Raw genomic sequence first — 23873 nt, 5'->3', positions numbered from 1 at the left:
TTCTTGATGTTGAAGGATATTTACTACCCTTTTTCATGTCAGAGTCAAATGGTTCTTTGAGCCTAATCTAAGAATCCTCATTTAACATAAAACAATGAGTTGTTTTATGGTCATTTGACCAGGAATTATAGAAGATGTTGACAATGATTCCAATTCATTCAGCACTACTGGTGGTTAAATTTCATTGCTGTTTGTCTGGTGAGTGTCAGCATTGCAGTTTCACCTGTTTCTTAGGCTGCTCTCTGGCCAAGAAGCATGTCAGTATCACATGAAAACAAAACTTGAATGAGACTATTTGCTCAAGATTGAATTTTCTCTATAGGTTTTCCCGCACTCCATCAGGTGGCAGTAGCACATCATGTGTAAGGATGCAAGCTGTGTTTTTGACACACGAGAGACACAGATAGCCTTGAATCTTTGTCTATTTTACAACTTGGCAGTTATTGCTTCTCTTGATCTTTAGCAACAATTCAACAGTTAGTATAGAATTGCCTCAAAACCATTATATTACGATGCTCCATGATGAATACATACATACTTTGAATACATTCAAACATATTGTCCACATACAAACTTGAAAAAGAGGTTACAGTCCTGCTGCAAACATGTGCATTTACTCTTGTGGTGGTTCATTTATATTCACATTCAAGATTCACATTCAAGATTAGACGCAGACGTCGTCTCACTCCGCCAGTAGTACCACAGAATTAAAGAACATGCATTCTAGTCTTGGCGATGCCTAGTGTTCATTGTGCCCCAGCTGCCTAGGTTTGATCCACTGCAGAGACGGGCACCGCCTTTCAGTCTGATACCACATTATAGTCACTGCTTTGTGAAGAGGCGTTTGTGGCAGGGGGAAGTGTCTGCACAGCGTCTATCAATAGTCTCTGACCCCATGGCGGTGCAACGCCTTATTCCAACAACACCTGTGGTTTCAGTCCCTGTGTCTGGGATTCAAGCCGTTCAGCAGGCCGACCGGTTTCGAATCGTACTGTATTGGATCTACAGCGCTCTTCATCTTAAAGGCTTTGCGGTGCTTCCCAAGGCTCCTTGGCTTAGGAGTAGCATCAAACAAGTCTTTGTACTGGTCAGACTGAATGAAGCGTGGGAAGCAATCATTCTCCATTAGGCTGTAGATCTTCTTCTGTGCCGCAGCAAAACACGATGCACTTGGTTGATGGAGATTCTGGGCGATGGTATCTCTTGTGTAGAAATCCAAGTTTATCTGAAAAGATGCATAAAGGATGGATCAAAAGCTATCGACAATCAGTCAAATTGTCAGTAGAATCATACTCAGAAATGCATAATTAAGATGTTTCTATTTAGATATTATGGTTTATCTAATGTACATCTGTGCAACAACTTGCATAATTACCAGAAAGTAACTTGTTACTGTAGTTCAGTTGATTTATTTTCACATGTGAGTAATTTTCCAGACAATTACACTTACTCCGACTCTGCTGTGTGCAAACTAAAATATGTTTTGTCACACTGAAATTCTCTGCTGATTAAATGCTCTCATACAGTTTGTTTTTACCTCTTTAGGGGACTCAGGCCTGACGAACTCTTCATAAATACTTGTTGCTCTCCAGGTTAGCTCCTCTGCATCGGTCAGAGTTTTGAACTCTTCACATTCGAGCCAGAAGTCCAGGTTCTCCTCACAGAACTCTGACGTCAGGAAGTCCCGAAACGCCGCTTGTCCACCTTGTACAGAGGAGAGATAACAGAAGAATAACTTCATTTCAAAAAATACCGTCAACAGCCATGATATTATTCCTGTATTGCTTGAAAGCAGATGGAAATTACTTTTGTGGGAAAGGAGTGTCTCCAGCGATTCTCCCTGTAGGCTTGTGTCAGTTGTTGACTGCCTGCAGAGGGAGGAGAAGGAAGCTTTTATTTGCTGTATCATTTATGGAGGTTTCAAAGATAATATATCACACAAGACATGACAAAACAAACATGATCAAATTCACTTAATACCTCTTGGCTTTCATCCGTGGCGATGGACTGTGGATGAAGTTATGTAAAGATTTCCATGCATTATGTCTACAAGAGAGGATCACAACAAGAATATTAAGCAATGATAACACTCCCAGGTACATGACGCAAACTGCTAATAGAAATGCATCCTTCAAAATAAGCCTGATCACATTACAGCTACTTACATTCTCTTTGTCTCCTGGAGGTCCAGAGAAGTTGTTTTACAGAACATATTCATTCTTAGATTTCTGCCACTGTGTTATTTATGCGTGATGCTGCTCTGGTGCGTCCTTGGAGGAAGTTTCCTTGTGTTTCCTTGTGCTTCAGGAGACTGCTTCCCTGCTGATAAGGTAGCTGCAAAACCGGCCAACCACATGGCCTCACCGCCTACATCCTGATTGGCTGTTGTTGCCGATCAGGGTCAAAGCCCCGGTGCAGTCTGCCATCCACCAGTGATGACGAGACAAGCTTCACCCTGAGCTACAATTCCACGCATTTCTTAACTCGTGTCTTCTCTATCTTTAACCTGTGTTTACAAGCCTGTTTGTTACATAAATAGAAGGAGCCACATGAATGCTAAGTGCGTCAGACCTTATGCCCTTGCTTATTGTTTAATTATAGCAACAAAACATGACTGTGTGTCACCACCCCACCATCACATTCTCCACAGTTAAATGCATTACATAGGGTTGTGAAAATCAGTCGGTTTGCACGTCATTTGGGTCCGGCTGATTTAACCATCTGCGTTTGTGCTATTATGAATCGCCTAAGTCTGGAAGTGTCAGGTCTACTGGTCATGACCTTGTCCTTATAGGTTCATTCTGTCTCTATGCATTTTATCGTCTCTCTCTCAATTTCTGGTCCAGAAGAACCACAGCTTTTAGAAGAACCACAGCTTCATGAAATCAACAGAATATTGATCTACAACGTATTTAAAAAGTTCATTTAAATCAGTGTCACATTGTCAATACATGTTTATGAAGTAAAAAATGATGAGCTCCACTTTCTAAACTCTCCCTGAAGGTATTGCCACTTCACATACAGTCACATACCACCTCTTAAACATTATAATTTGTAATTTAAAGAGGCTTTCCTTGATAATCTTTGAAATTCTCATAAGACATAATACAACAAACACATGCATGTATGTGTATTTCAAACTGGTAAAGCTTCATTCTGGTAGCAGGAAAGGACACAAACCCTCTTTGCCAGCGGTACCGCACAAACCGAGTGATAGTGAAAGGCGTTTTCTTGATTATAGCTGTCTGGCAGGGAGTTTTATTTTGCATCAGATGAAGAAACTGTGGTTGAAATTCCTATTGTCTTTATTCACAATCCAGCGGTTTAAAAGGAGGAAATTGCAGAGAAATGCTCAGCATACCTTGGCAACAGTTTAATTCACACACAGATGAGGTTTTATTTTCTCTCGTGTTCTGGCCACAAGCTCACCTGTTCAATAGGTAAAGAAAATATCAGAAAATAAATTGGAAAGTTGCAAAATACAATGTTAAAGGTATAGAGCCACCTCATTTCAACTTTTAGGCAATGACACTTGACACTCTACTCTGTGCATGAAGCTGTAGGGCGACATTTACTTCCTTTATTTTTTCTGGCACTTTTCCAAAAACATTCAAAAGCTGCCAGAAAGCGGTCTTTGATAAGACATGTTTAAGAAGGCTTTACTGTACGCCCTTCAGGATTGTTCTTTTAATAGAATGTCACAGTGATAAAAATAATAAACCTCAGTGTGGTGGAATGTGAACGTGACGTGTTGAACAGGAACTCGTCCCGGACGGGAGCGCCGACACACTTCACATAACCCGAACGCAGATAGGTAGTCGAGATAGAGTTCAAACTTCAGTGTCGCAAGTGTCATATTCAGGCGAATGATGTCAGACGCATGACAGGAGGTAGTTCAGCAGGTGTACTGTAAGACTGTGAGCTTCCTGTAACCTGGAGAGCAAGATAGACTTTAACGATACTTGGATGAGGCAAGATATGGATCAAATTGTTTTACGATGTTTCAGATATTGCTCTTACATGGCAAACAACATCCATCTTAACAATCTGAAATATTATCTTTCACCAAACAAGTGCCAAATGCAGTGAGATAATTTCTCTTGATACCAGTGATTCTCAACCTTTTTCATATCAAGGACCCTAATTTAGTCCCCATTAGGCCCACGGACCCCCATTTGGTGAGATTTCATCTCTCAAACCCAAATCTGAGAATATCTTTATTGTTAGATATGATTTTGTCCAGAATTCCATGACTATCTGTATGGTAGGTAGAGAGATAACAGAGAAACTATGACCAAAACAGTCATTCTTCTACATTCTCTATAGTGTTAACTTCTTGTGAATTAAATAATGCTGAAGTTTAACAATTCATCAGTTTGCTGGAGACCCCCTGAAACTCCCTCAAGGACCCCTGGTGGTCCCCGGACCCCACGTTGAGAACCACTGCTCTAGACAATTCCTGAAACAAGTGAATTCGCACTGGAAACAACTGGATTTATCTCAGCCACTTTTATGGAGAAATAAGACTTTAAAGCTGCGTGTGAGGCCATATCACCTGTTAACATGAACATTTTGTGTAGGCCTAGTTTACTCACTTCATTATTTAGGACATTGCTGAGGAAGTAGCGTAAACCAAGACAGAACAGTGCAGGAGAACACAAGTCACCTTCCGATGAGATTTACATCATCAGCCGGATAAAACCAGTATCACCGCTCAAATTTAGAGCACTGGGTACAGGATATGAGCCTGTTATTGTTGGTGTTAAGAAAATGAAACTTTTAGACTGGGTCACCATCACCCTTTAACATCAGCATCATCGCCACCAACCATCAGAGTAAGCCTCTGTTGTATGCTGTGTGACTCCCATGAGGGTTTCAATACAATGATGTGGTAAATAAAACAGTGCAGCATGTTCTCTCTGTATGTTCTAAAATAAGAAACTAAACAACCCCTGTATAGACACAGACAGAGCCTGAATTTGCATGATATGCTTTAAACACTGCGTTAATTGGGACACATGTTTGATCATGTGTTAGTTTTGCATAATACTGCTTTGGTGGCCGCGGTGATGGCCAAGTGGAAAAAGTTTACAACTTTTCATTTGCAAGTGGTGAATTCACATGAGGGCAGAAGGGCGGCTCAGTGTTTAGCAGCGTCGCCTCACAGCTGGGAGGTCCTGGGTTTGATTTCCAGCCCTTCCTGCATGGAGTTTGCATGTCCTCCCCGTGTTTGCGTGGGTTTCCTCCGGCTGCTCTGGTTTTCTACTGTCCAGAGACATGCAAGTCAGGTGGACTGGAGACTCTAAATTGCCCATAGACATCAGTGACTGTGAGTGAGTGACTGTCTGAGTCTGTGTTAACCCTGTGATGGACTGGCGACCTGTTCAGGGTGTCTCCTACTTTCCACCCAATGCATGCTGGGATAGGCGCCAGCCCCCTGTGACCCTGAATAGGAATAGTCGGGTAAAGACAATGAATGACAAATTCACATTACTTTAGAGCAACTCAATTATGGTATACCTTTATATTTACATTTGATATGGCAGATCTTTAAAGTTTTGGGGGAAAAAACAACAACTATGTTCATTGATGGGGCTAAACAGTGTGTTTGATTCAATTTCTCATTTGTGAAGCCACCATATTGTAATCTTTGTTCTTTTGTAAGTCCATCTGGAAAAATTCATACAAATTCTTACATGTAAATACAGGCCTTAAAAATAAATCTGATGGTCTCAAAGACTAGAAATGGTAGTTTAATTTTATGGTGATCTAATTGTCCATGCCGCAGGGGAAAGTGTTTTAACCTAATGTTTTACTGAAATAGATTTGTATCTGCTGGGAAATTTCCACACCGTATTGTTCAGCTATGGGACATTTTCACCTGCCTCTGAAATGGCATCGAGAACAAAGCTTCCTTTGTTTAGCTGGTGCAGCAGCAGCGAACAGTAATCCATTGACCTACTGTATAGCCCATGCGGTTCAAAGAGGATGACTTATGTCTCATGACACACTTTGGCATCGACACTCATGAGCGTCAAAATTCATTTTAGCCTGCGTTATTAAATAGTATCTGTACTGCGCATGGATTGATAAAACTCTTATGTTTGTGCTTATTCTGGTGTGAAAGCACATTAAGCATTACAGCGGATATTACCAATGTCATTAGCATGCATATTTTACATCAGTGACTTGTAGATATATGTCACACATTGCAGGACAAACTCGCACATCCTGTCTCTCTGATGAGGTTTCGATTCTTTTGACTCAACCAGCCAGCTTCACGGTCATATGACCATTTTATCTCAGGAGAATCTGGTTACTAATACAAACAAGGAAATGGTGACTAGTCAGGCTGTGGTCCAACTGTCTCAGTCTAACACCTCAGTAGCATCTCCATGAAACGACAGCCAACAACCTGCTTTGTGAAAAATAGAAAGGACCTTCTCACCTTGCTGAAAGCACTTTTGGCAGAAAAATGAAATAACTGTAGTGATTTTATTACAGCATATTGGCTATTATTTAATGGAAGCCCAAATGTGTTTGCAGAAGCATTATTCCTTGTGTGTGTGTGTTTGTGTGTGTGTGTGTGTGTGTGTGTGTGTGTGTGTCTGTCTGTCTGTGTGCGGGAGTGCAAGGATGCGGGAGTGAGATAAAAAAAGGGGATGTGGTGAAGCAATTGGGTCTCAACGCTGCTTCCTCGATTTTTGTGACCTTTAACAGTGTGAAACTTGATGGATTTCCCACAGGGAAATTGTTGTCTCACTTACTTTTCGAGGCCTTTTCAGTAATGTAAAGGCAGATTCAGGGGCTTTTCCACCCCATCTAGAACAATTTCTGAGGGAAACAGTGGTTGCAGCATTACAGGTACAGGCAAGCCATACTGATAAATGGAAGACAGGGTAGTAAGACAAAGGCTGAATGGTTGACAGAGAGGTGAGATGTGCTTGAAGCAAAGGCCAGGAGAGATGCTGGATAGGTGGTAGCCTTCTGTGAGGGAATTCTCCTAGGAAATTGAATTGTAATAAATAGAATATAAGACTGTCAATAACAACAAAAATTGAAATGAAACAAAAATTCACAGGGCATCTGACCTTGTGTATATGTGTGTGTGTGTGTGTGTGTGTGTGTGTGTGTGTGTGTGTGTGTGTGTGTGTGTGTGTGTCTGTCTGTTTCATGCAAACAGATTTTCATTTCATTGTACATTCCTTCAGTAAAATGAGACAAGTTTTAGCTGTACATGTCACTTATTTATTTATTTATTTATTTTTTCATGTTTTTTATTAAATATGTACAGATCTATATACTTTTTACATTCACATTCACAAGGTTTTCACACACTTTGTGGAATTCCTCTTTAACATTTAGCTTAACAACAGATATGCTATAATGTATCATGGTTATTTCAATGTTACAGCAATGAACCATCTGAACTAAGCTTTTTAAACACATTACTTTGCACATAAAAAATCCTCAGCTAGATTAGTAACTACTTATCTACTGCTTTAGTGAGATAACAATAACCTCGAGATGTGCAACTGCAGATGCCTGCTCACACGCCCTTGCATCTCGCCCTGTGTGGAAGGTGTTGTTTGCACCACACACACTTCCTGGTGACTCTGAAACAGAAAGTCCCTAGCAATCACACATTATTATCTTTCCATCTCTGCTAAGTCTTTTGCCCCCTCAAAATTCAGAATGTTCTTTTTCTCACCAGGTAAGAGAGAAACCTAAGAGACAAACCCAGACAGGCATTTACTATCACAGCAGCCCCTGAATGTTGATTGCAGCATAACTCCGGCCATTTATCCATCATTTTCTATCATACCATTCAGACCAAAATCTCGTCAGTTGCTTCATTATCTTCACCTCTTGCTTGTTCTGCTCTCCAATACAGTCCTATAGGGCCATAAATCAACCCCAACAGCACCCAAAGCATGTATTGACACTCACTCAGTAATGAGACATGCATAGGCCTATATTTCATTTTCAGTTTGTCTATGATAATTTTGTGCTACTTTACACAGCGGCGCATGCAAACAGGCAGCCGCAGGCAGTCAGCAAAGAGTAAACAAGGTAAGCTAAAGTAATGGCCAAGGTAGCATCAAAACTGTTTGAGAAAAGCATGACTTTAGGTCATTTTCATTTAGATCTTTTTACTGGCTTGTCTCATTACAAAATGGGCAATCCGTGTGTTGAAAAAGACAAACTTTGGGTGCTTTTGGGGTTGATTTTTGAAGTGTCTATTATCCCTATGGGACTGTAAGTAGCTCGGTAGCAATTCATGAGAGTTTGGTCAGAATTGCATGATGGAAAAGAGGGTCCAGGTTGAAAATGGCTGGAGTCACATCTTGAAGAATCACCACCAGCAGTCCCAGGATGAGCAAACACCCTGACGCGTTCCCCTCAGCTGCTCCCAGGTCGCACCGCACAGCAGTCCAGCGCTGGGCTCAGCCTCGCAGTCCAGCCTCTACAAACACAGCGTCTCTGGTGTTTTCTCTCACGCCTTCATTTGTCCCGATGTGGAGTCCAGTAAAGTCCTATAGATGTCAGACCTGAGGAAACGGGGGTAAGAGTCTCTCTCCATCAGGCCGTAGACGATCCTCTGGGCCTCGTCGAAACACACTGTGGCGTGAGCCTTCACGTTCCGCCTGATCAGCTCCCTGGTCTTGTGATCAATGTTAATCTGGAGGCAGAGGAGACGTAATGAGGAGCTATGAATACTTGAAGAAGCGGTGGTGGTTGTGGTGGTGGTGTGTGTGTGTGTGTGTGTGTGTGTGTGTGTGTGTGTGTGTATAAATCTGTCTGCAATATTAAACGCCGTACATACCTCTCTCTTAGCATCGGCTTGGATGTAGTGTTTGAAGATCTTCTTGGCCCTGGAGGACATCCTGAAGGAAGACTTGATTTTCTTATAGTCCTCACACACCAGCCAAAACTCAATGTTTTCATCACTGAACTCTGACTTCAAGAAGGCCTGGAATGTCATAATGCCATCTACACAGGAACAAATGAGCAACAATTAGTCAGTGTTGAAGAAGAATACTGACTGTGTTCATCAACTCCAAGGGCAAAGTTACGTAAGAACTTCTGGGACGGTGTATTGATATCTTACATTTTGACGCTAGGAGTCTCTCCAGGGAGTGCGACCACTGGGACATCTCCTCAAACGAAAGCCTGCAAAAGAGGAACACACGGGTTCAGGTGTGAAATTGGATGTTTAGAGTTTCCGTGGAGAGATTTCAGACACTGAAGTGACTTTGTTCACTCACCCTTCAGCCTTCGAGGCCTGAGAAAATTTGCACTGCAGCCGAGACTTTAGATTTCCTCCCCTGAAACACAGAGGGAGTAGGTGAATCACATGGACACAAACCGATAGAATCCTCTGACATGTTCTTCTCATACTTGATGGTTGATCAACACTGTGCCGTCAGTTAAAATAAAGTACTTACTTGGCCTTTCTCCTCTTCTTGTCCTCAGCGTCCATGTTGAGGTGCTGCAGCTCCCTCGGCGGTGATGTGACCAGACTCGGCATGACGGAGAGGCAGAAGCATGGGTTTCTGTGTACGTCTCTGCGTGTACGTTGGGCTTTTCTCTCAGTGAGCTGTGAGACCTTCGGCTGCCACTGCGCGTCTGTGCGTCAAACTGGCTCAGCGTCGACATATATAGTGCAGGAGAAGGCTGCTGTGAGGTGTGTGTGTGGCGTCACAATATCATTCTGAACTAACCGCAGAAATAGAGGAAGTTGAGGATGACGCGAGCTGCCTCGGACTGCTGCTGCGTCTGCCTATCTGTCTATATTGTTCTGAAACCTGCACAGGTCATCGCTTGTTTGGTTTAAAGCTTGGGGATGCAAATGTCGGCCAGTGGAAAATTCAGCAGCAGATAGGCAAATGCCCAGTTTTGCTCTGTGCTCCGGTTTTGGCTTCAAGAACCAGTGCCATTGTTTCAGTTTTTGAAAACATTTTCTTAACTAAAAGTGAAAGTTATTTCTTAGAGGTGGGGAAATTTCAGCACATCCTGTCATAAAACCTAGGTGAATTTATCTACTCAGGCTTTTTGATGTAACTATCACAGACCAAACAACCCAGAAAGGAAGTGAATGACACATAAATTTGCCTCTTTGCAGTACATAACATTCAGTGCAGTATCATCCTCATGATAACTGATAAAAGTAGCATCATGAAAATAGTATGAAAGAAAGGAAGCTGAGAAGTTCCCTGACTTATCAGCAAAGATTTCACTGTTTATTTCCGGGTCTAATTTTTCTTCTGCTGCTGTTTTATTGTTGAGAGTAAGATACCCTTGTATTGCAGTGTGAGGGACCGTTTCTCAATACTCTTTACTGGTTAAAGCTAAAGAGCTTCAGTGTGCCACACCTTGTTTGTTGAAGTAGCTGCAGGTTTCTTCAGTGTAATGGGTTAGAAATGAGTAAAAGTATAAGGTGTGAACGTTCCTAAACTGGAAATATTGAGCAAAGCAAGTGAAAATACTTAGTTACTCTCAAACCTGAACCAGGTGTTATTTGTCACAATATCTTAAAGTTCATCTCAGTTTACTTCACTGGAAATGTTTAGTCTTGGCGCTCAGAGTGCAGCTGTTGACATTGTGGTGACAGAAACCGCTCTCTGACAGACTGTTTTTTTATCGGGCACAACACCAGTGTGTGTGTTTCCTCCATTAACTGCTGTCGCCCTGAGCGCCATATGGTGCAGTTTTAGTCGGCGACTCATCGCTACACCTCATAACCAGTTGTGTATGAATAAGATTAAACTTGCGGGTTGTCAAACAAGATTTTTCATTTACACTATCTAACGAACATTACCCTCCACCCACAAAGAGGTGAATGTAACCAGAGGAGTTGTCAAAACCAGAGGAAGTTGTGGTTAAGTCTGCAGAAGACAGAACAGCGCCAGCCAAGCGTTAGTGCAGCACATCTGAAAATAAATCCACTGTACATTCAATGCCATCAAAACAAACAGAACAAAATGTTCACCTAACGCTCGGCAGGGTCACATGTGAGAAACCGAGCTCTTCCTACTTCCACTTTCCGTACACCAGAAAAACAAATTAGACATCAGACAACACATTAGCACCATATGTGCGAAGGAAAAACAATATCGCTGCTAGGCATATGCATCATACATATACTGAACGCCGTAACATCATTCAAAAAACAGGATGTCTCTATTTTGGAATTCCAGCTCAGAGCCATGTCATTTCAGGATGCAGAGTATTTTTAGATGATTATTCATAAATTGTATGATACCGATGAAAAATTAAAAGTATTACTTCATATTCTATTAACGCAAGTTCCCACTCACCCCCAACAATAACTTGCCCTACAGTTACCCTCTCTTGTGAATCTGTGTAAGCTTATTATGGTGCTCTCTTTTGGTTGTATTTGCATGCCATGTATGTTTTACGTAGGTTACGTAAGCATGTGAAATGGCACTCATCATGTCCTAACTACAAGTGATAACGTAAAAATTGATTGGCTAATACTGTCCAGGTTCATCTACAAACACTGTACTTTACAAGCTACACTTTCGGAAGGATATTTACATATAGACATTTTCATTAGACCAGATTCAAAATTTAGTTCTGAATCCTTTTCTATGATGAATGAAACCATGAAACCAAAGGCCTCCAGAAGCGCGCCCACCCCTTCCCCTGTGTCTGGTATTTCAAGCAGGTCTAATTTGAGGGAGGGTTGATTCATACATTTCCTCTTCACATTGAGCTGGGCGTACAACACCCCCGACTTCTCCCAACTTCTGTTTTGATACTGCAGAGTGAAACCGTACAAAGCCAGAGGAAGTTGCTTCAGAGGTGGCGGGGAGTGAAGCTCCGTTGCCTTTTTTTTTTTTTTTTCAGTGTCAGTCGCTTCTTCTCATCTACAGATGTTGCTTGAAGGACTCTGTTGCCATCTGGTGTTTGTTTGACCACTGACCATAGCCTAGTACACAGGCTAGACTTCATGTTTTGCATGACATTCAAAACGACCACACCCAAATGTCAAGTACAACTGAGTCTATTTCGTCATTTTGAGGGATAATTTAAAACAGGCCATTTGCATTTGACAGAATCCAAACCTGACACAGAAGTTTAACAATAGACTCATATATTTATTTCCATGTGAAAGTTCAATTACTCAGAACATTTTAGAATTTATATTTGAATAACCAAATCTGATTGGAGAAAATGTTGATAATACTATTTACAATAAGGAATTAGTTTTATTATTAAATTCATGGTTGGGGGATAGAAAAGCATGATCAGGGAAGAATTATGTGCACAATCTCTTTAATTTTTTTTTTTTTTTTTTACCTGAACATAATTACAGAGATAAAGTATAATACGAGCCTCAATCTCTCTTGAGCTGTAACTGACTACTGAATCACACAGGTAGAGAAAAGCTATTTCTGCTACACTACAGATCTGGATGGTATGGCATAAACCCGTTATCCACACTGGAATCAAAGAGCGGTAGATGAGAGTTTGAGAGAAGATCTTGCGCGCCTGTTTGAGAGGCTGCCGGTTTGAAACAGTCACCTTGACTCTGCTCTCCTCAGCAGTCCCTGGTAGATGTCAGATTTTAGGAACCGTGGGTAGCAATCCCTGGCCATCAGGCTGTAGATGAGCTTCTGCGCCGTATCAAACGAAGTCACGGTCGGCTGGGAGATGTTCTTGGTTATGTTTTCTCTGGTGCCACAATCTATGTTGATCTGAAATCAAACAACATCGCCCGGGGGCATCTTATGTTAACTCGCTCACTTCATTGTGTCTGTCTCCATGCTGTCGGCTCTGACTTCACAAATCAGAAGCTACTTGGGTGCAGCTGAGGTGAAATTCTGTAGATTTAACAACATGAAAGGCACAGATGCGCAGCTTTATTTCTATTATTATAGAATCAAAATCAAGTCCTTGAGTGAACCTCTTGAATGTACTTGCAAAGTTGGAACTTGAACTTCCCAGAAGGTCGGTGGTTGTCATGAGAGGTTTAAGTCCTGACTGTTTGGGTTTGAAAAGTCAGTTATCTTTACCTGTCTGGGCGCCTCCGTTTGGACGAACTCTGAGTAGATCCTGTTGGCGGAGGAGATCATCTCTGGGACGGTCTTGATCTTTTTGTACTCCTCACATGCCAGCCAAAACAGTATGTTCTCCTCACTGTACTCCGACCTCAGGAACTCACGGAAAGCTATCTGTCCAGCTGGAAATGACAGAGGAGGATAAGTGGGTAGTGAGCGTATATAGAGAGAGGCAATAAGGCTCAATTAAGTATCAATGAAGTAAATATATATGTAGCTCTCACCTTTACACCCAAGGAGTTTGTCCACAGACTCGCCCCATGTCTCAACATCCTCAAGTGGGTCCTTGGGAAAGCAACACAATCTACCCTTGAAAAGAGCATCAAGATCTATCACTAGCCCGGTTATCTGTGAACTGCACAACACATGCCTCTCATAAAACACATTTGCATGCAAAATCATAAATCATTTCAATTATGTCATGCATCATGTTTTGAGGCGATTTGTCAAAACTCTGTCAGATAATGCATTTAGCGCTTGGGAGCCACCTCCGAGCCCCGCCACTACCAACTCAACCTTTTCGAAATAATAATAGATGGTACAATGCAAAGATGAGACTTACAGCGAGCGCAAAACTCCCTGGTATTTTCCACATTGCTGCTGTAAGCTGTAGTCTGCTGAAAATGGTAAAGGCCCTGGAATCAAATATGCAGTAACTCACTTTATCGCCATCTCCACGTCCTCTGAGAAGGGAGAGAGATAAGGTCCTGCCAGAGCGAAGATGGGATTGTGATTGTTTGGAAATGAGGGAGTCAAGTGACTGGACAAATCTAAATGAGGCCCCCCAACATGAATGGAACATATGGAAATCAATATGCAAAGTGTTGTTGTTGGGAGAGACGGGGCATCTCCTCTGGGGAGAGAGAGCTGTGCTGTGATTTAAGGAGTGGCCCGTCGTTTCACCTCTTGACTGTGGCACCCTGTCCAAAACAGTGTTCATCAATATGAATGTCACCCATCGATATGAGGCATTTAAAAAAAAACATTAAAGCAGGATTTTTCAAGGCATTTCTGATGATCAAACATGGTTTTCGTTCACCAGTTGAGTATCTAAATAAGAACTATAATAGGAAATTGGGATTTCTTATGAATATCATTAGGAATATGATAACAAAATGACCTGCTGTGGCGCAGCACCAAGTGACATACATAGAAGAACATTTAACTAAATGGTCAGAGAGATCCTGACCATAAACAAATGCGCGATTAATGAAAAAAGGCCCTACATCCTGGCATTTGCCTATCTGCTGTGCCCCTTATTCATCAAGGTAATAAAAACGAACACTGTGTTCACACTCTGTCTCATGCTCTGCCTTTAGTTACTGCAGACGATCACTGACCCTTGTACTGAAAGGCTGCGATTCCGCTGCGAAAACGATGATGTAATCTGACGGAAAATTTGCGTGTGTTCATAAATTAGTCAAACTGTGGTGCAAATCAGTACATTGGCTTTGAATTACAGAAAGATCTGTGTGTACTCAAGTCTGGCAAACTAAGACCAATATTCTCGTAAAAAAAAAAAAAAAAGATATGAGATAAAAGATTAAGGCCGAATCTTTCCCCCTACATATTCACAGTGGTGTAATCATTGGTTAAGTTGAGTCAGCAGGTGCTGTCAGGCAAAGTTCTCACATTATGTCTGTTCTGTCCTTTTCATCCTGTCATCCCTATTTGTCTGTTTTTATTCCACCTATTGATGCTCACTTATCACTGTTTTAATCAAGATCATTTGATGATTTAGTCTTTATTTAGATGCTGTTTGAAGGAATACGTTTAACACAACTTACTATTCCATAGTGCATTTTGCTTTATCTGTATAAGAGGATTTACATATGATTACATATTCTTTTGATTTAAAATAGATCACACAAGCAAAAGATTGCGTGGGGATTTAGATATTTGTGACTTGCCAGAGAACACGCTAAGCCGTTGTCAGCCATGTAAGTCATGTAAGACACCATACGATCATGACTAAGCTTTATGTGGAGGAGCGTCCTCTTTGGCTCCTCCAGCGGTATAGAGGTCATGTCACATGGAGGGTCACAGCGCGCTCGTGCAGTATAATGAGCACATGTCCAGAGTGAGCACTTGACCTGTCCTGACCTTCCTCATCATTGGTGGGGATGTAATGTGCAAACAAACAAAACAAACCCAGAACGCAAATCGACAGGTGATGGAAAACACCCGGGCCATCCCTATTTGCATGTGTGTAGACACACCAAGTCGAGGAATTTGTTTTTCAAAAAAGGCCATGGCTGTGTAGGTTGTTTTCATCTAGGCTGCTTTCTCTTACTGTGATTTAGCCTGGACTCTCATGTTCATGCATCGGATGTTATTCATTCACACCCGAATGGACAAAAGGACTCACTGCAAACCTGAAGAGCTTCACTTGATTGAAGAGCTTCTGTTTGTTTCACACTCACATCTATACATTGACAATATGATGTGAATGGCTAGAGGCAGAGTCAATGTCCTCACAGTGATACTTACCTTTTCTTTCTTTCTTTCTTTCTTTCTCTTTCTTTCTTTCTTTTTTCTCTTTCTTTTTCTCTTTCTTTCTTTCTTTCTTTCTTTTTCTTTCATTCTTTCTTTCTTTGTTTCTCTCTTTCATTCTTTCTTTCTTTCTTTCTTTCTTACTTTCTTTTTAATATCATTTTATGAGCTGATAATGTCATTTTACCTGACAAATGATGTATTTTTTGTGTTTTATTTGAAGCACATTGAATTTGCCTTGCGTATGAAATGTGCTATATAAATAAAGTTTGCCTTGCCTTGATACCAAATGATGGTTTCACTGGAAGCATTTTCCTGCTCATACACAGGGTGGCACTGTAAGTCCTCTCCAGGGCCCCCATCTCTATTTCACACCTCCCTGATGCTGTCCCCCTGCTCTGCTAATCGCTCTAGACCACCGACTGGGGGGTGGAGGTTTAAGACCAAACCCAATCCCTAATCTCCCAACTTTAAATCAAATGTTGAACCGCTGAAATGAATTCAATAAGCATGCATTTGGTATAATGAGAAAGACAAAGTTCTCATCTTTCATCTCTCTCTCTCTCTCTCTCTCTCTCTGTTTCTGGAGACAGATATTATGAAAGCAGCGGGCAGTGGAGATCCCGAAGTGACCCTTTCTCTTTTCTTTTACCTATTTTCACCCGTTTCACAGTAATTTCCGTCTAATATCCTGGGGCCCTTAAGAATATCACACAACAGAAAGACTCCAGGGCGGGCATCCCAGACTCAATCTCACTGAAGAACACAGTGAGAAATCACAATCAAATTGAGCGCCGGGAATCGATTTTTACATTATATCTTAATAGAACAAACTTTATACATGTTCCATACAGCCTGCCATAGACCTAAAAATGACATCAGTATTTGTGTGTGGCATTTAGTTAAGCAAAATAGTGAATTTTGAAGTAAAAATAATTCATTTCTTGATCATGTTTCTCCTGGTCCCATGCAGCTGACACAGATCCTGCCTCACAGGCCGAATATGAATGTCTGGGTGGTATTTAGCCTCAGGCCTGCAGAGATTGTTCTCCGAGTTACTCGCTCCCAGTGGGAACCTGCCACCTCTTCTTTGAAGCAGGTTCATCCATCCCTGGAGAGATGTCCTGAGCTGTGGCCACTTCCAGAACGGAGGGAAAGTGTCAGGCAGGACCTGTGGGATGATTTGTTCATATATCACATTTGTTCACATAAACAAACAGGAAGGTATTGTGTGTAGGATGAGAGGGGCAAACCCTCTTACCTCAAGATATTCAAACATAACTTGGCCTTCAGAGCGAAGTTGCACTGTAATCCATTTAGTTCTGTCAATATTGTGGCAAGCCCTCCGCGTCAAGTGCCAATGGATTTGTAAAGTGGAAATTTCACAACTCAATTTCTGAGCCTCCAAGTCAGCAAATCTATCACTAAATTCGGTTCACGTAGAGACAGGGAAACAAAAATCTTCTGAGATGGGTGTTGGGGGGTTTGATCTGGGGTTTCCATGAAAAAGTTTGGGAACCCGCACCCAAGGGTGTCAGTCTAAGTGTTGCACAACCAGGTACCAGTATGGTGGGGAGTTTTTGGTTTGTTTTTATTGATCATTTTTCACCTTTTTATGAAGCAATATTATAAACTGTTGTAAATCATCCATCACCAGAGTCCTAGCAAGAAGCTGAACATGATCCAAAAGCAATCGACGGCCATTTGACGGGATTGAGGAGTCATTTACTAAAAAATCCATTTGTTTGAGAAATTCAGCGTCAATGTCCACTATTAGCTACATTATTACGAGTCCTTTTGCCTTAAACTCGCTGTGGATACTGGTGTTCATCTTTTCATACAACCCTTATATCCCCAGGCAAACTCGGTTTAAGTACTCTTTTGTTTCCCTTCAAAGGGTCTACACAGCTTTGAATTCAGAAGGAATTTTTTATTAATAGCAACATGTTTAACTTCTGGCTGATTTCAGAGGCTTTCAGCACAGACTGAGTCACAAATTGAAATACCAATGGGAAGAAATGAGCAAGAATTCTGGCAACAAATTCTTAGCGGGCAACTAATCTTTAGCTGTGATGAATTTGGCAGGCCAACTGAGCCCCTACCTTTGTTACTACATCATTAAGTTTTTTCCCCACTCTCTGACCATTATGCGAGGAGACAGCAGGTATTGCAGTATGCATCCCAGTGCCTTCTAGATTGATGCATAATTAATGTGAACTGTAAGGTATTCCATGCAGGTTTTTGTAGAATGACAGTAACTTGGGCTGAGTTGGGCTTCATCACTCCAAAGGCTACTGGAACTCCTGATATGTGTGTTAATGAGCTAAATCAGCCCTGTGTGTGTGTGTGTGTGTGTGTGTGTGTGTGTGTGTGTGTGTGTGTGTATGTGTGTGCATTAGCCCACACGGCGTTATGCTTGTACACATGTATGTAAGGTATTGGAACACATCCTTCCCTCTGCATATATATTCAGGAGGTTGGGGGGCAAACTCAGAGGGATCAGTGACAGATTGAAATTATTACATATTTGTCTTTGTAAGAAATATGGGCCGTGCATACATATACCATAACATGAATAATTCTGTCCCAGAGTGGTGGTAGTCAGTTGATAAGGTCTATTAATTTTTCAGTGATTTGGAATAGGGAGTTCAAAATTATCACATTTCTACCCACTGGTGTAATATGCACACATTATGGCTCCATCCATCACATTTAGGTGTGGTCCTGCGAACTAATTAATGACACCAAAGGACTCCTTAAAAAGGCTTTTGTAAGAAAGTGTTTATTAGAATAATTACTCCACAGATTATGTACATTTTACAACAGCAAAGCCACACTTATGATCATTATAATACATAAATTATTAGGTTACAGTGGTAGCAAAGTGAAAAACAGTAAAAACAGTTATTATGGTAATTAATAAAATGTCATATTAGTATTCAGACAGGATCTATGCATTTTCTGTCTCTGGAAACGGAATATTTTAATTGATATCAGAAATGTAACATCTCCTTAGTACAGCCCTCATTAAAAAGTTGCAGTGCTTTGGAGTCGCCATAGCTACGGCTTTCACTGCAAGTGAGTCTGGAGGGGGTTGGACATTGGGGGGTGGGGGGGATGGGGGGGGGGTCGGGTAAAATCATGAATCCATTTTAATGGGATATGGGTCAAATTAGCTTGAGAGACATGTATATCAACATCATTAATGTTCTATACCGCACTACTGGTCGATTCAATCAACTGAAATCTAATGCCTCTGAATTTAAGCAAGTCTCTGTATGGTTGTCTGTATGGTTAGTTGGTTACTGTAAGTAGCTATAGAGTCACTTGAGCAGTGATATTGTCATGGATCATGCAAAGTTGGAGAAAATACTTTAAAAGTAAAAGTTGTATCCACAAGATTCAGAGTGCAGTGCCTCTGATGTAGACAATGGGTAGTTTAACATGCTACTTTTGGAGTTAAAATAGGTTAAAAAAGCAGATTGTTCCACACCTGCTGCAATGCCACTACTACCAGGCTGAAGACTCAGCTGTGGCCTCGCCTCTCTCGTTGAACACACAGGAGCGTGACCTCCTGCGGAACATGGTGGCTCCGGGGGCCTTCCGCTTGGCCAGGCGCAGATAAATGTCAGAGGTCAGGAACCTGGGGTAGCAGTCCTTTTTCATCAGGCTGTAGACTTTAACCTGGGCTGCTTCAAAACAGCTCTTGGTGGGCTGCGTTATGTTCTTCTGGATGTCCGTCTTGGTGGCGTAGTCAATGTTGACCTGAGTGAGAGGTAAGATCATGACAAAGTAAGATCAAGACGAGAAAGCATGCAGAATAACAGTCAGTCACATCTGCTAGAATACCTGAGAATCCACACTTAACAGCAGTCACACATGGAATTCCATTACTGCGATCTATCTATAATGCGTTCTTGTGTGTTTTTGTGTCCTCTATGACGCATTTGACACAGTATCTAATGGCTGAAGTGCAATTCAAAAACAAAAGAACACAAGGACAGAGGATGGATAAAGATCCCAGAGGTTTTCTTGCCAACTGAAGATGCATCAAATGGTGACTTGGCTGACGAGAACGAATGGGAAGCCCCTAGATTCATTGCGAGAACGACACATCAAAAGTCTGTAGTACAGAGCCAGTTGAAACAGATGAGAAAATGAACAGCTATGCGTCTTAAAACGCATGCTCAATGTCAAGCACACAGTCCATCTCAAACTTTAAGGATGCTTCCATGCTCTCGCTTTTTTAGAAATTTGTTGTCTCTAAGACAGCCTGGGGAAGATGATTTCCCACAAGGAACCAAGTATAGACAAGCTGTACCAGAAGCGACATCAGTGTCACGTTGCAGTGGCGCTCTACCTGCTACACACAGAGGGCACCAACTCCACAGAGTTCTGATTATCCATTGCTCTAATTTCATCAGCTGTTCTGGACTGTTTATGCATCAGTAATATTGTCCTAATGCATTTATGTAAATCATCACAATCTGGGCAACATGTCATTTAACATTTAGCGAGTTAGTTACCATAAAACTGGAAATACTAGACACATATTGCACTTGTCTATGGCAATTGGATCTAGGTGAATGATGACGCTGGATGCGTCGGACGCAACGCAACACAAGCCAAGACTAATCTGTGATGTCATCAAGAGAGCAGCTCCTTTGATTATTAAAAGGAGAGCGACTTTGCGGACACTGTTACAGCACTCAGGATGATTTGGGTACATTTTGTGTGTCTGAACTGTTAGCGCTACACAATATAAAGCTAATTTGGGTGTTAAGCCTCAGACAAACAATCAATGACTCAAAACAGCCAGCCTCCAAAAAGTGTCTTTGATAACATCACAGATAAGAGAGCTGATTTTCTGGCTGCTAGTTTTGGGAGAGAGTTGTTTGTGCTCACAGATGCTGATTGAGCCAATCACAATCATGGAGTCACACATTGTGAATTCTCGTTCAGTGAATATTCTTCCTTGAAAAGACTTGTGTGCTGCAGCGGTGAAGCTACTTAGATGGCTCACAGCAACAAAAATAATGACAACCACTCTCAAGATATTCTTGTGCATTAGTAAATACCCCACCACCATCATGGGCAGCACAGAACTAAGTCTGTATGTGTGCAAGATGTTTCTCCAGAGGTGCATTGATTTACATTTTTATCTCTTTGGAAATCAGTCGAACTGGCATATGCTTTTATGTTACTGTAGGACGTTCCAAAGACTCTTATCTTTTGCATATTTACACATCGTATTCATCTTAGACTGAAAGTGTGTGGGTGATCCTCTCTCCAGCTCTGTAGCGGCAAGCCGAAACCCCAAACCCGACACACGTCTAACGGTCACATCTGTTTTCAGGCCCTGAGAGCGTATAATCGCATGGTGGTCGCGTCATCCTTGCAGGGGCCGAGGGAACCTCTGAAACCACAACCGGCTCGCACAGAAATAACCCGGCCTGTTCTGCAGCGGCGCCTGCACTGCACGCATGACCTCAGCAAACAATGCTCCTAATGACTGTTTTCAAACTGCTGCAGGCTGATGATTGTGCAGTGCATCAGTATACGTGGAAACTCATCCATTCTTATTGTGTTTTACACCTTCAACGGCCCTCAGAGACAAATAAGCCTGTGTAAGACAATGGTAGATAACCGGTGTTGTTCCAGCCTCCCAGCTCCACTTTGTAGCCTGTTTTGCAGCATAACATGGCAGCTTTATAGTATAGTTTATGCTCAGTAATCATGCCGTGTCCATACCTCTTTAGGGGCCTCCGATTCAATAAAGACAGCATAAATATATTTGGCTTTGGACAGCAGCTTGGTCTCAGAGTCAATGGTCTTGTATTCTTCGCAGGCCAACCAGAACTCGATGTTCTCCTCGCTGAACTCTGTCCGGAGGAACTGAGAGAAGGTTTTCACCCCATCTGGATCAGAGGAAGGCGAGAGACACACTGTTATTGTCAACCGCTGTGTGCGTTCACTGGGTTCCACTTTACGCTTCGGGGTGTGTTGATCAGAACTGTGAGGGTAGTTACTAGAGTGGTGCCAGCAAAGAAAATGGGATTTGCACAGCATAGCGCAGGCAGCTGTTATGGTAAAAACCAAATCTGGAATTTCTCTGAGATCGGAGTGTTGTAGGATGTGTAAATGGAGAATAGGCTTAACTTTCTCACCCCATAGTAACTAAAAATGGGCTTGATGTAGGCTACTCCAATGTCTACAAACAATCCAAATATATAGAAACCTTTATACAGCTTCAATGTACTTGTAGACTCAGAACTGATATTTTGTTGTCAGAACTTAAATTGTTCAATCTATCAATCATTTTAGACCAAAAAATTCTCCAATCCCAATCAAATGTTATTATTATTATTATTATTTTATTAAGCCTTGTTCACAATGGGTTCAAGAAGTATTGTCAGAGGAGCTGTATGCTTAAAATGTTTCAGTGTGGCAATGAAATGCTACTTATGAGCTTATGAGGAAGTTGAGCAGCTTCTGTATTCCTATCTACGCCAACCAACATAAAAAGATGTAGTGAAACCCCCGCTGCTCTTTCCATTAACCATTTATTGCCCCATGGCGTTCCACAAAACAACAGTTTCCTATTCAAATACAGCAAATTGTTTGACAGAGGAAGAAACTTTTTGGACAGCAATTTGCCACAGTGATTTGAAAGATTTTGGGCTATAATCTGACCTGAATGCTTCAGCAGTTCTTCAAAGGAGTCACTCCATTTCAAAGCTGCCTCCGGTGAGATACTGCAAAAATCAGAGATTTTGTCAGCTGTTGCCTAATGGTGCAGCAAAAATGTTTTGGATTCTTGTCTAGTGAGAAGTCTAGATCCCATGTCTCCTGTAGTGTGCAATGATTCATGGAACTTCTCGGAAATTGAGGGTAATAAAGAAATAATTTGCAAAATAACATTGCCTGTACATGAAAATATTGGATGTTGCCTCACTTGCTGGATGCTGTGTTTGTCCTTTTATCTGGACTGACGTTTTCATGAGAGCCTGACTTGGTGAGAAAGAGGCTTAGTCGGCTCTTCCTGTCCTTGTCTTTCAGTCTGCAAAGAAAAATGTGCATCAAGTCTCACATGCTGTCTGTGCAGGTGCAACTCAGAGCGCTATTTTCCGAATCAACAATTTATCACTGAATTCCTACTCACACAGACATTTATAAAGTGATTCACATGATGCCCTACAAAATAAGCAATTCTTTTGGCTTCTCCGTCATACTTATGCAAGATAAAAGCCAACTATGCACACGTTTTCACAAAAGGTCAGTAGAGACTCAGCGGGGAGGCTGTTGATAACAGCAGCCTTGAGAAGTCTAGCAGCTCTAGTGGCTTTCAATCACACTTAGACAAGGTACAACAATATACACAAACAGTACACATCTACAGTGATGGGTTTATGCAATTTAACTTAGAAATATAGCAAGCAACTGTTGCTGAATCTCTTATTACTGTGATAAAAAATTTGCACTACTCAAATTTCTGACACTGGCTGAAAAAAATGCTAAAAAACTAAACTTTTCCCTTCTCCAAATGAAGAAGGCATTTGAAAATAAATGAACTTCACACACCAACCTGGTAGTATCGTCTTTCATCCTTGCTGTCTGCAAGTCTTCTGGACCAAGCATTTTGAAATACGCTTCCTCCTTTGGGGCCAGAAAGTTGAATTGAGGAAATAGAAAAAGAAGCGTCTCCATGCTGCTGTGTCTGTGCTCGGCGTACGTAACACCAGGCCGCAAGCCGCTCTCTGACAAGTTTTAACCCCTCATTCGTTGAGCCGCCTCATCTTTTATAAACCCTGTTCGCATTTCATTTCCCATACCTTTTGCTCTACTTCCTGGCACGGGGAAACCACTTACTGCTTACAGCGCCATCAGTGACAGAGAAAACCCCCCTGGGCTTCTGTCTTCCTGTCAACTGTTTACTTTGAATTTTGCAAAAGACACGATTGGCTTCACTCATTCACACATAAGTGGTTTGTTTTGTGCTGTCCATTAGAGGGTAACGGGTAATAAAACTTCATTATTTAGGCACATTTTTGACATGTTCGCAGAACAACGTACTGAAGCAACTTTTGACCCCATAACCCAGGCAACATAGTGCTGATAACATCATAAAATTATCTGGAAATCACACATAGCCTTGTTCCTGTGAGTTTTTTAATACAGATTGTAGTGGCTTAAAGGTTGTTTTAATGTTTATATAGGCTCTCATGGATGTAATGCGATTATGTGGGTGAAATTGTCATATATGAATCACATCAGGATTGTTGAGGCAGTGGA

At 41.6% G+C, this 23873-nt stretch overlaps 4 protein-coding genes across 7 annotated transcripts; all 4 read right to left on the bottom strand.

Moving 5' to 3' along the window:
* Window positions 1-404: 404 nt before the first annotated feature.
* Window positions 405-2342, bottom strand: LOC139926083 (regulator of G-protein signaling 21-like). Its single transcript, XM_071917659.2, has 5 exons — window positions 2166-2342; window positions 1981-2046; window positions 1807-1868; window positions 1538-1704; window positions 405-1225 (listed from the first exon to the last, which is right to left on the bottom strand). Exons 1-5 carry the CDS (start codon window positions 2216-2218, stop codon window positions 935-937), a joined length of 639 nt encoding a protein of 212 aa, XP_071773760.1. The 5' UTR covers window positions 2219-2342; the 3' UTR covers window positions 405-934.
* Window positions 2343-7240: 4898 nt separating this feature from the next.
* LOC139926084 (regulator of G-protein signaling 13-like) lies at window positions 7241-9643 on the bottom strand. Its single transcript, XM_071917660.2, has 5 exons — window positions 9450-9643; window positions 9270-9329; window positions 9113-9174; window positions 8828-8994; window positions 7241-8683 (listed from the first exon to the last, which is right to left on the bottom strand). Exons 1-5 carry the CDS (start codon window positions 9530-9532, stop codon window positions 8498-8500), a joined length of 558 nt encoding a protein of 185 aa, XP_071773761.1. The 5' UTR covers window positions 9533-9643; the 3' UTR covers window positions 7241-8497.
* Window positions 9644-12134: 2491 nt separating this feature from the next.
* rgs1 (regulator of G protein signaling 1) lies at window positions 12135-13843 on the bottom strand. Of its 4 annotated transcripts, none has more exons than XM_071917669.2 (4): window positions 13750-13843; window positions 13313-13392; window positions 13044-13210; window positions 12135-12725 (listed from the first exon to the last, which is right to left on the bottom strand). In XM_071917669.2, the coding sequence occupies exons 1-4, from the start codon at window positions 13758-13760 to the stop codon at window positions 12549-12551; spliced, it is 435 nt and encodes a 144-aa protein (XP_071773770.1). In that variant the 5' UTR covers window positions 13761-13843; the 3' UTR covers window positions 12135-12548. The 4 variants fall into 4 exon arrangements, with proteins under 4 accessions (XP_071773770.1, XP_071773768.1, XP_071773769.1 ...); XM_071917667.2 differs by having other exon boundaries at window positions 13313-13397; window positions 13651-13822; XM_071917668.2 differs by having other exon boundaries at window positions 13313-13373; window positions 13651-13822.
* A 4708-nt stretch (window positions 13844-18551) lies between these two features.
* Window positions 18552-23363, bottom strand: rgs18 (regulator of G protein signaling 18). Its single transcript, XM_071917656.2, has 5 exons — window positions 23167-23363; window positions 22537-22641; window positions 22275-22336; window positions 21333-21499; window positions 18552-19346 (listed from the first exon to the last, which is right to left on the bottom strand). The coding sequence occupies exons 1-5, from the start codon at window positions 23286-23288 to the stop codon at window positions 19092-19094; spliced, it is 711 nt and encodes a 236-aa protein (XP_071773757.1). The 5' UTR covers window positions 23289-23363; the 3' UTR covers window positions 18552-19091.
* Between the last annotated feature and the right edge of the window lie 510 nt (window positions 23364-23873).

The sequence above is a fragment of the Centroberyx gerrardi genome, chromosome 13 (genome assembly GCF_048128805.1).
Source record: "Centroberyx gerrardi isolate f3 chromosome 13, fCenGer3.hap1.cur.20231027, whole genome shotgun sequence".
In the NCBI taxonomy this organism is placed as follows: domain Eukaryota; kingdom Metazoa; phylum Chordata; class Actinopteri; order Beryciformes; family Berycidae; genus Centroberyx; species Centroberyx gerrardi.
This window is presented reverse-complemented; position numbering and strand designations above follow the sequence as displayed.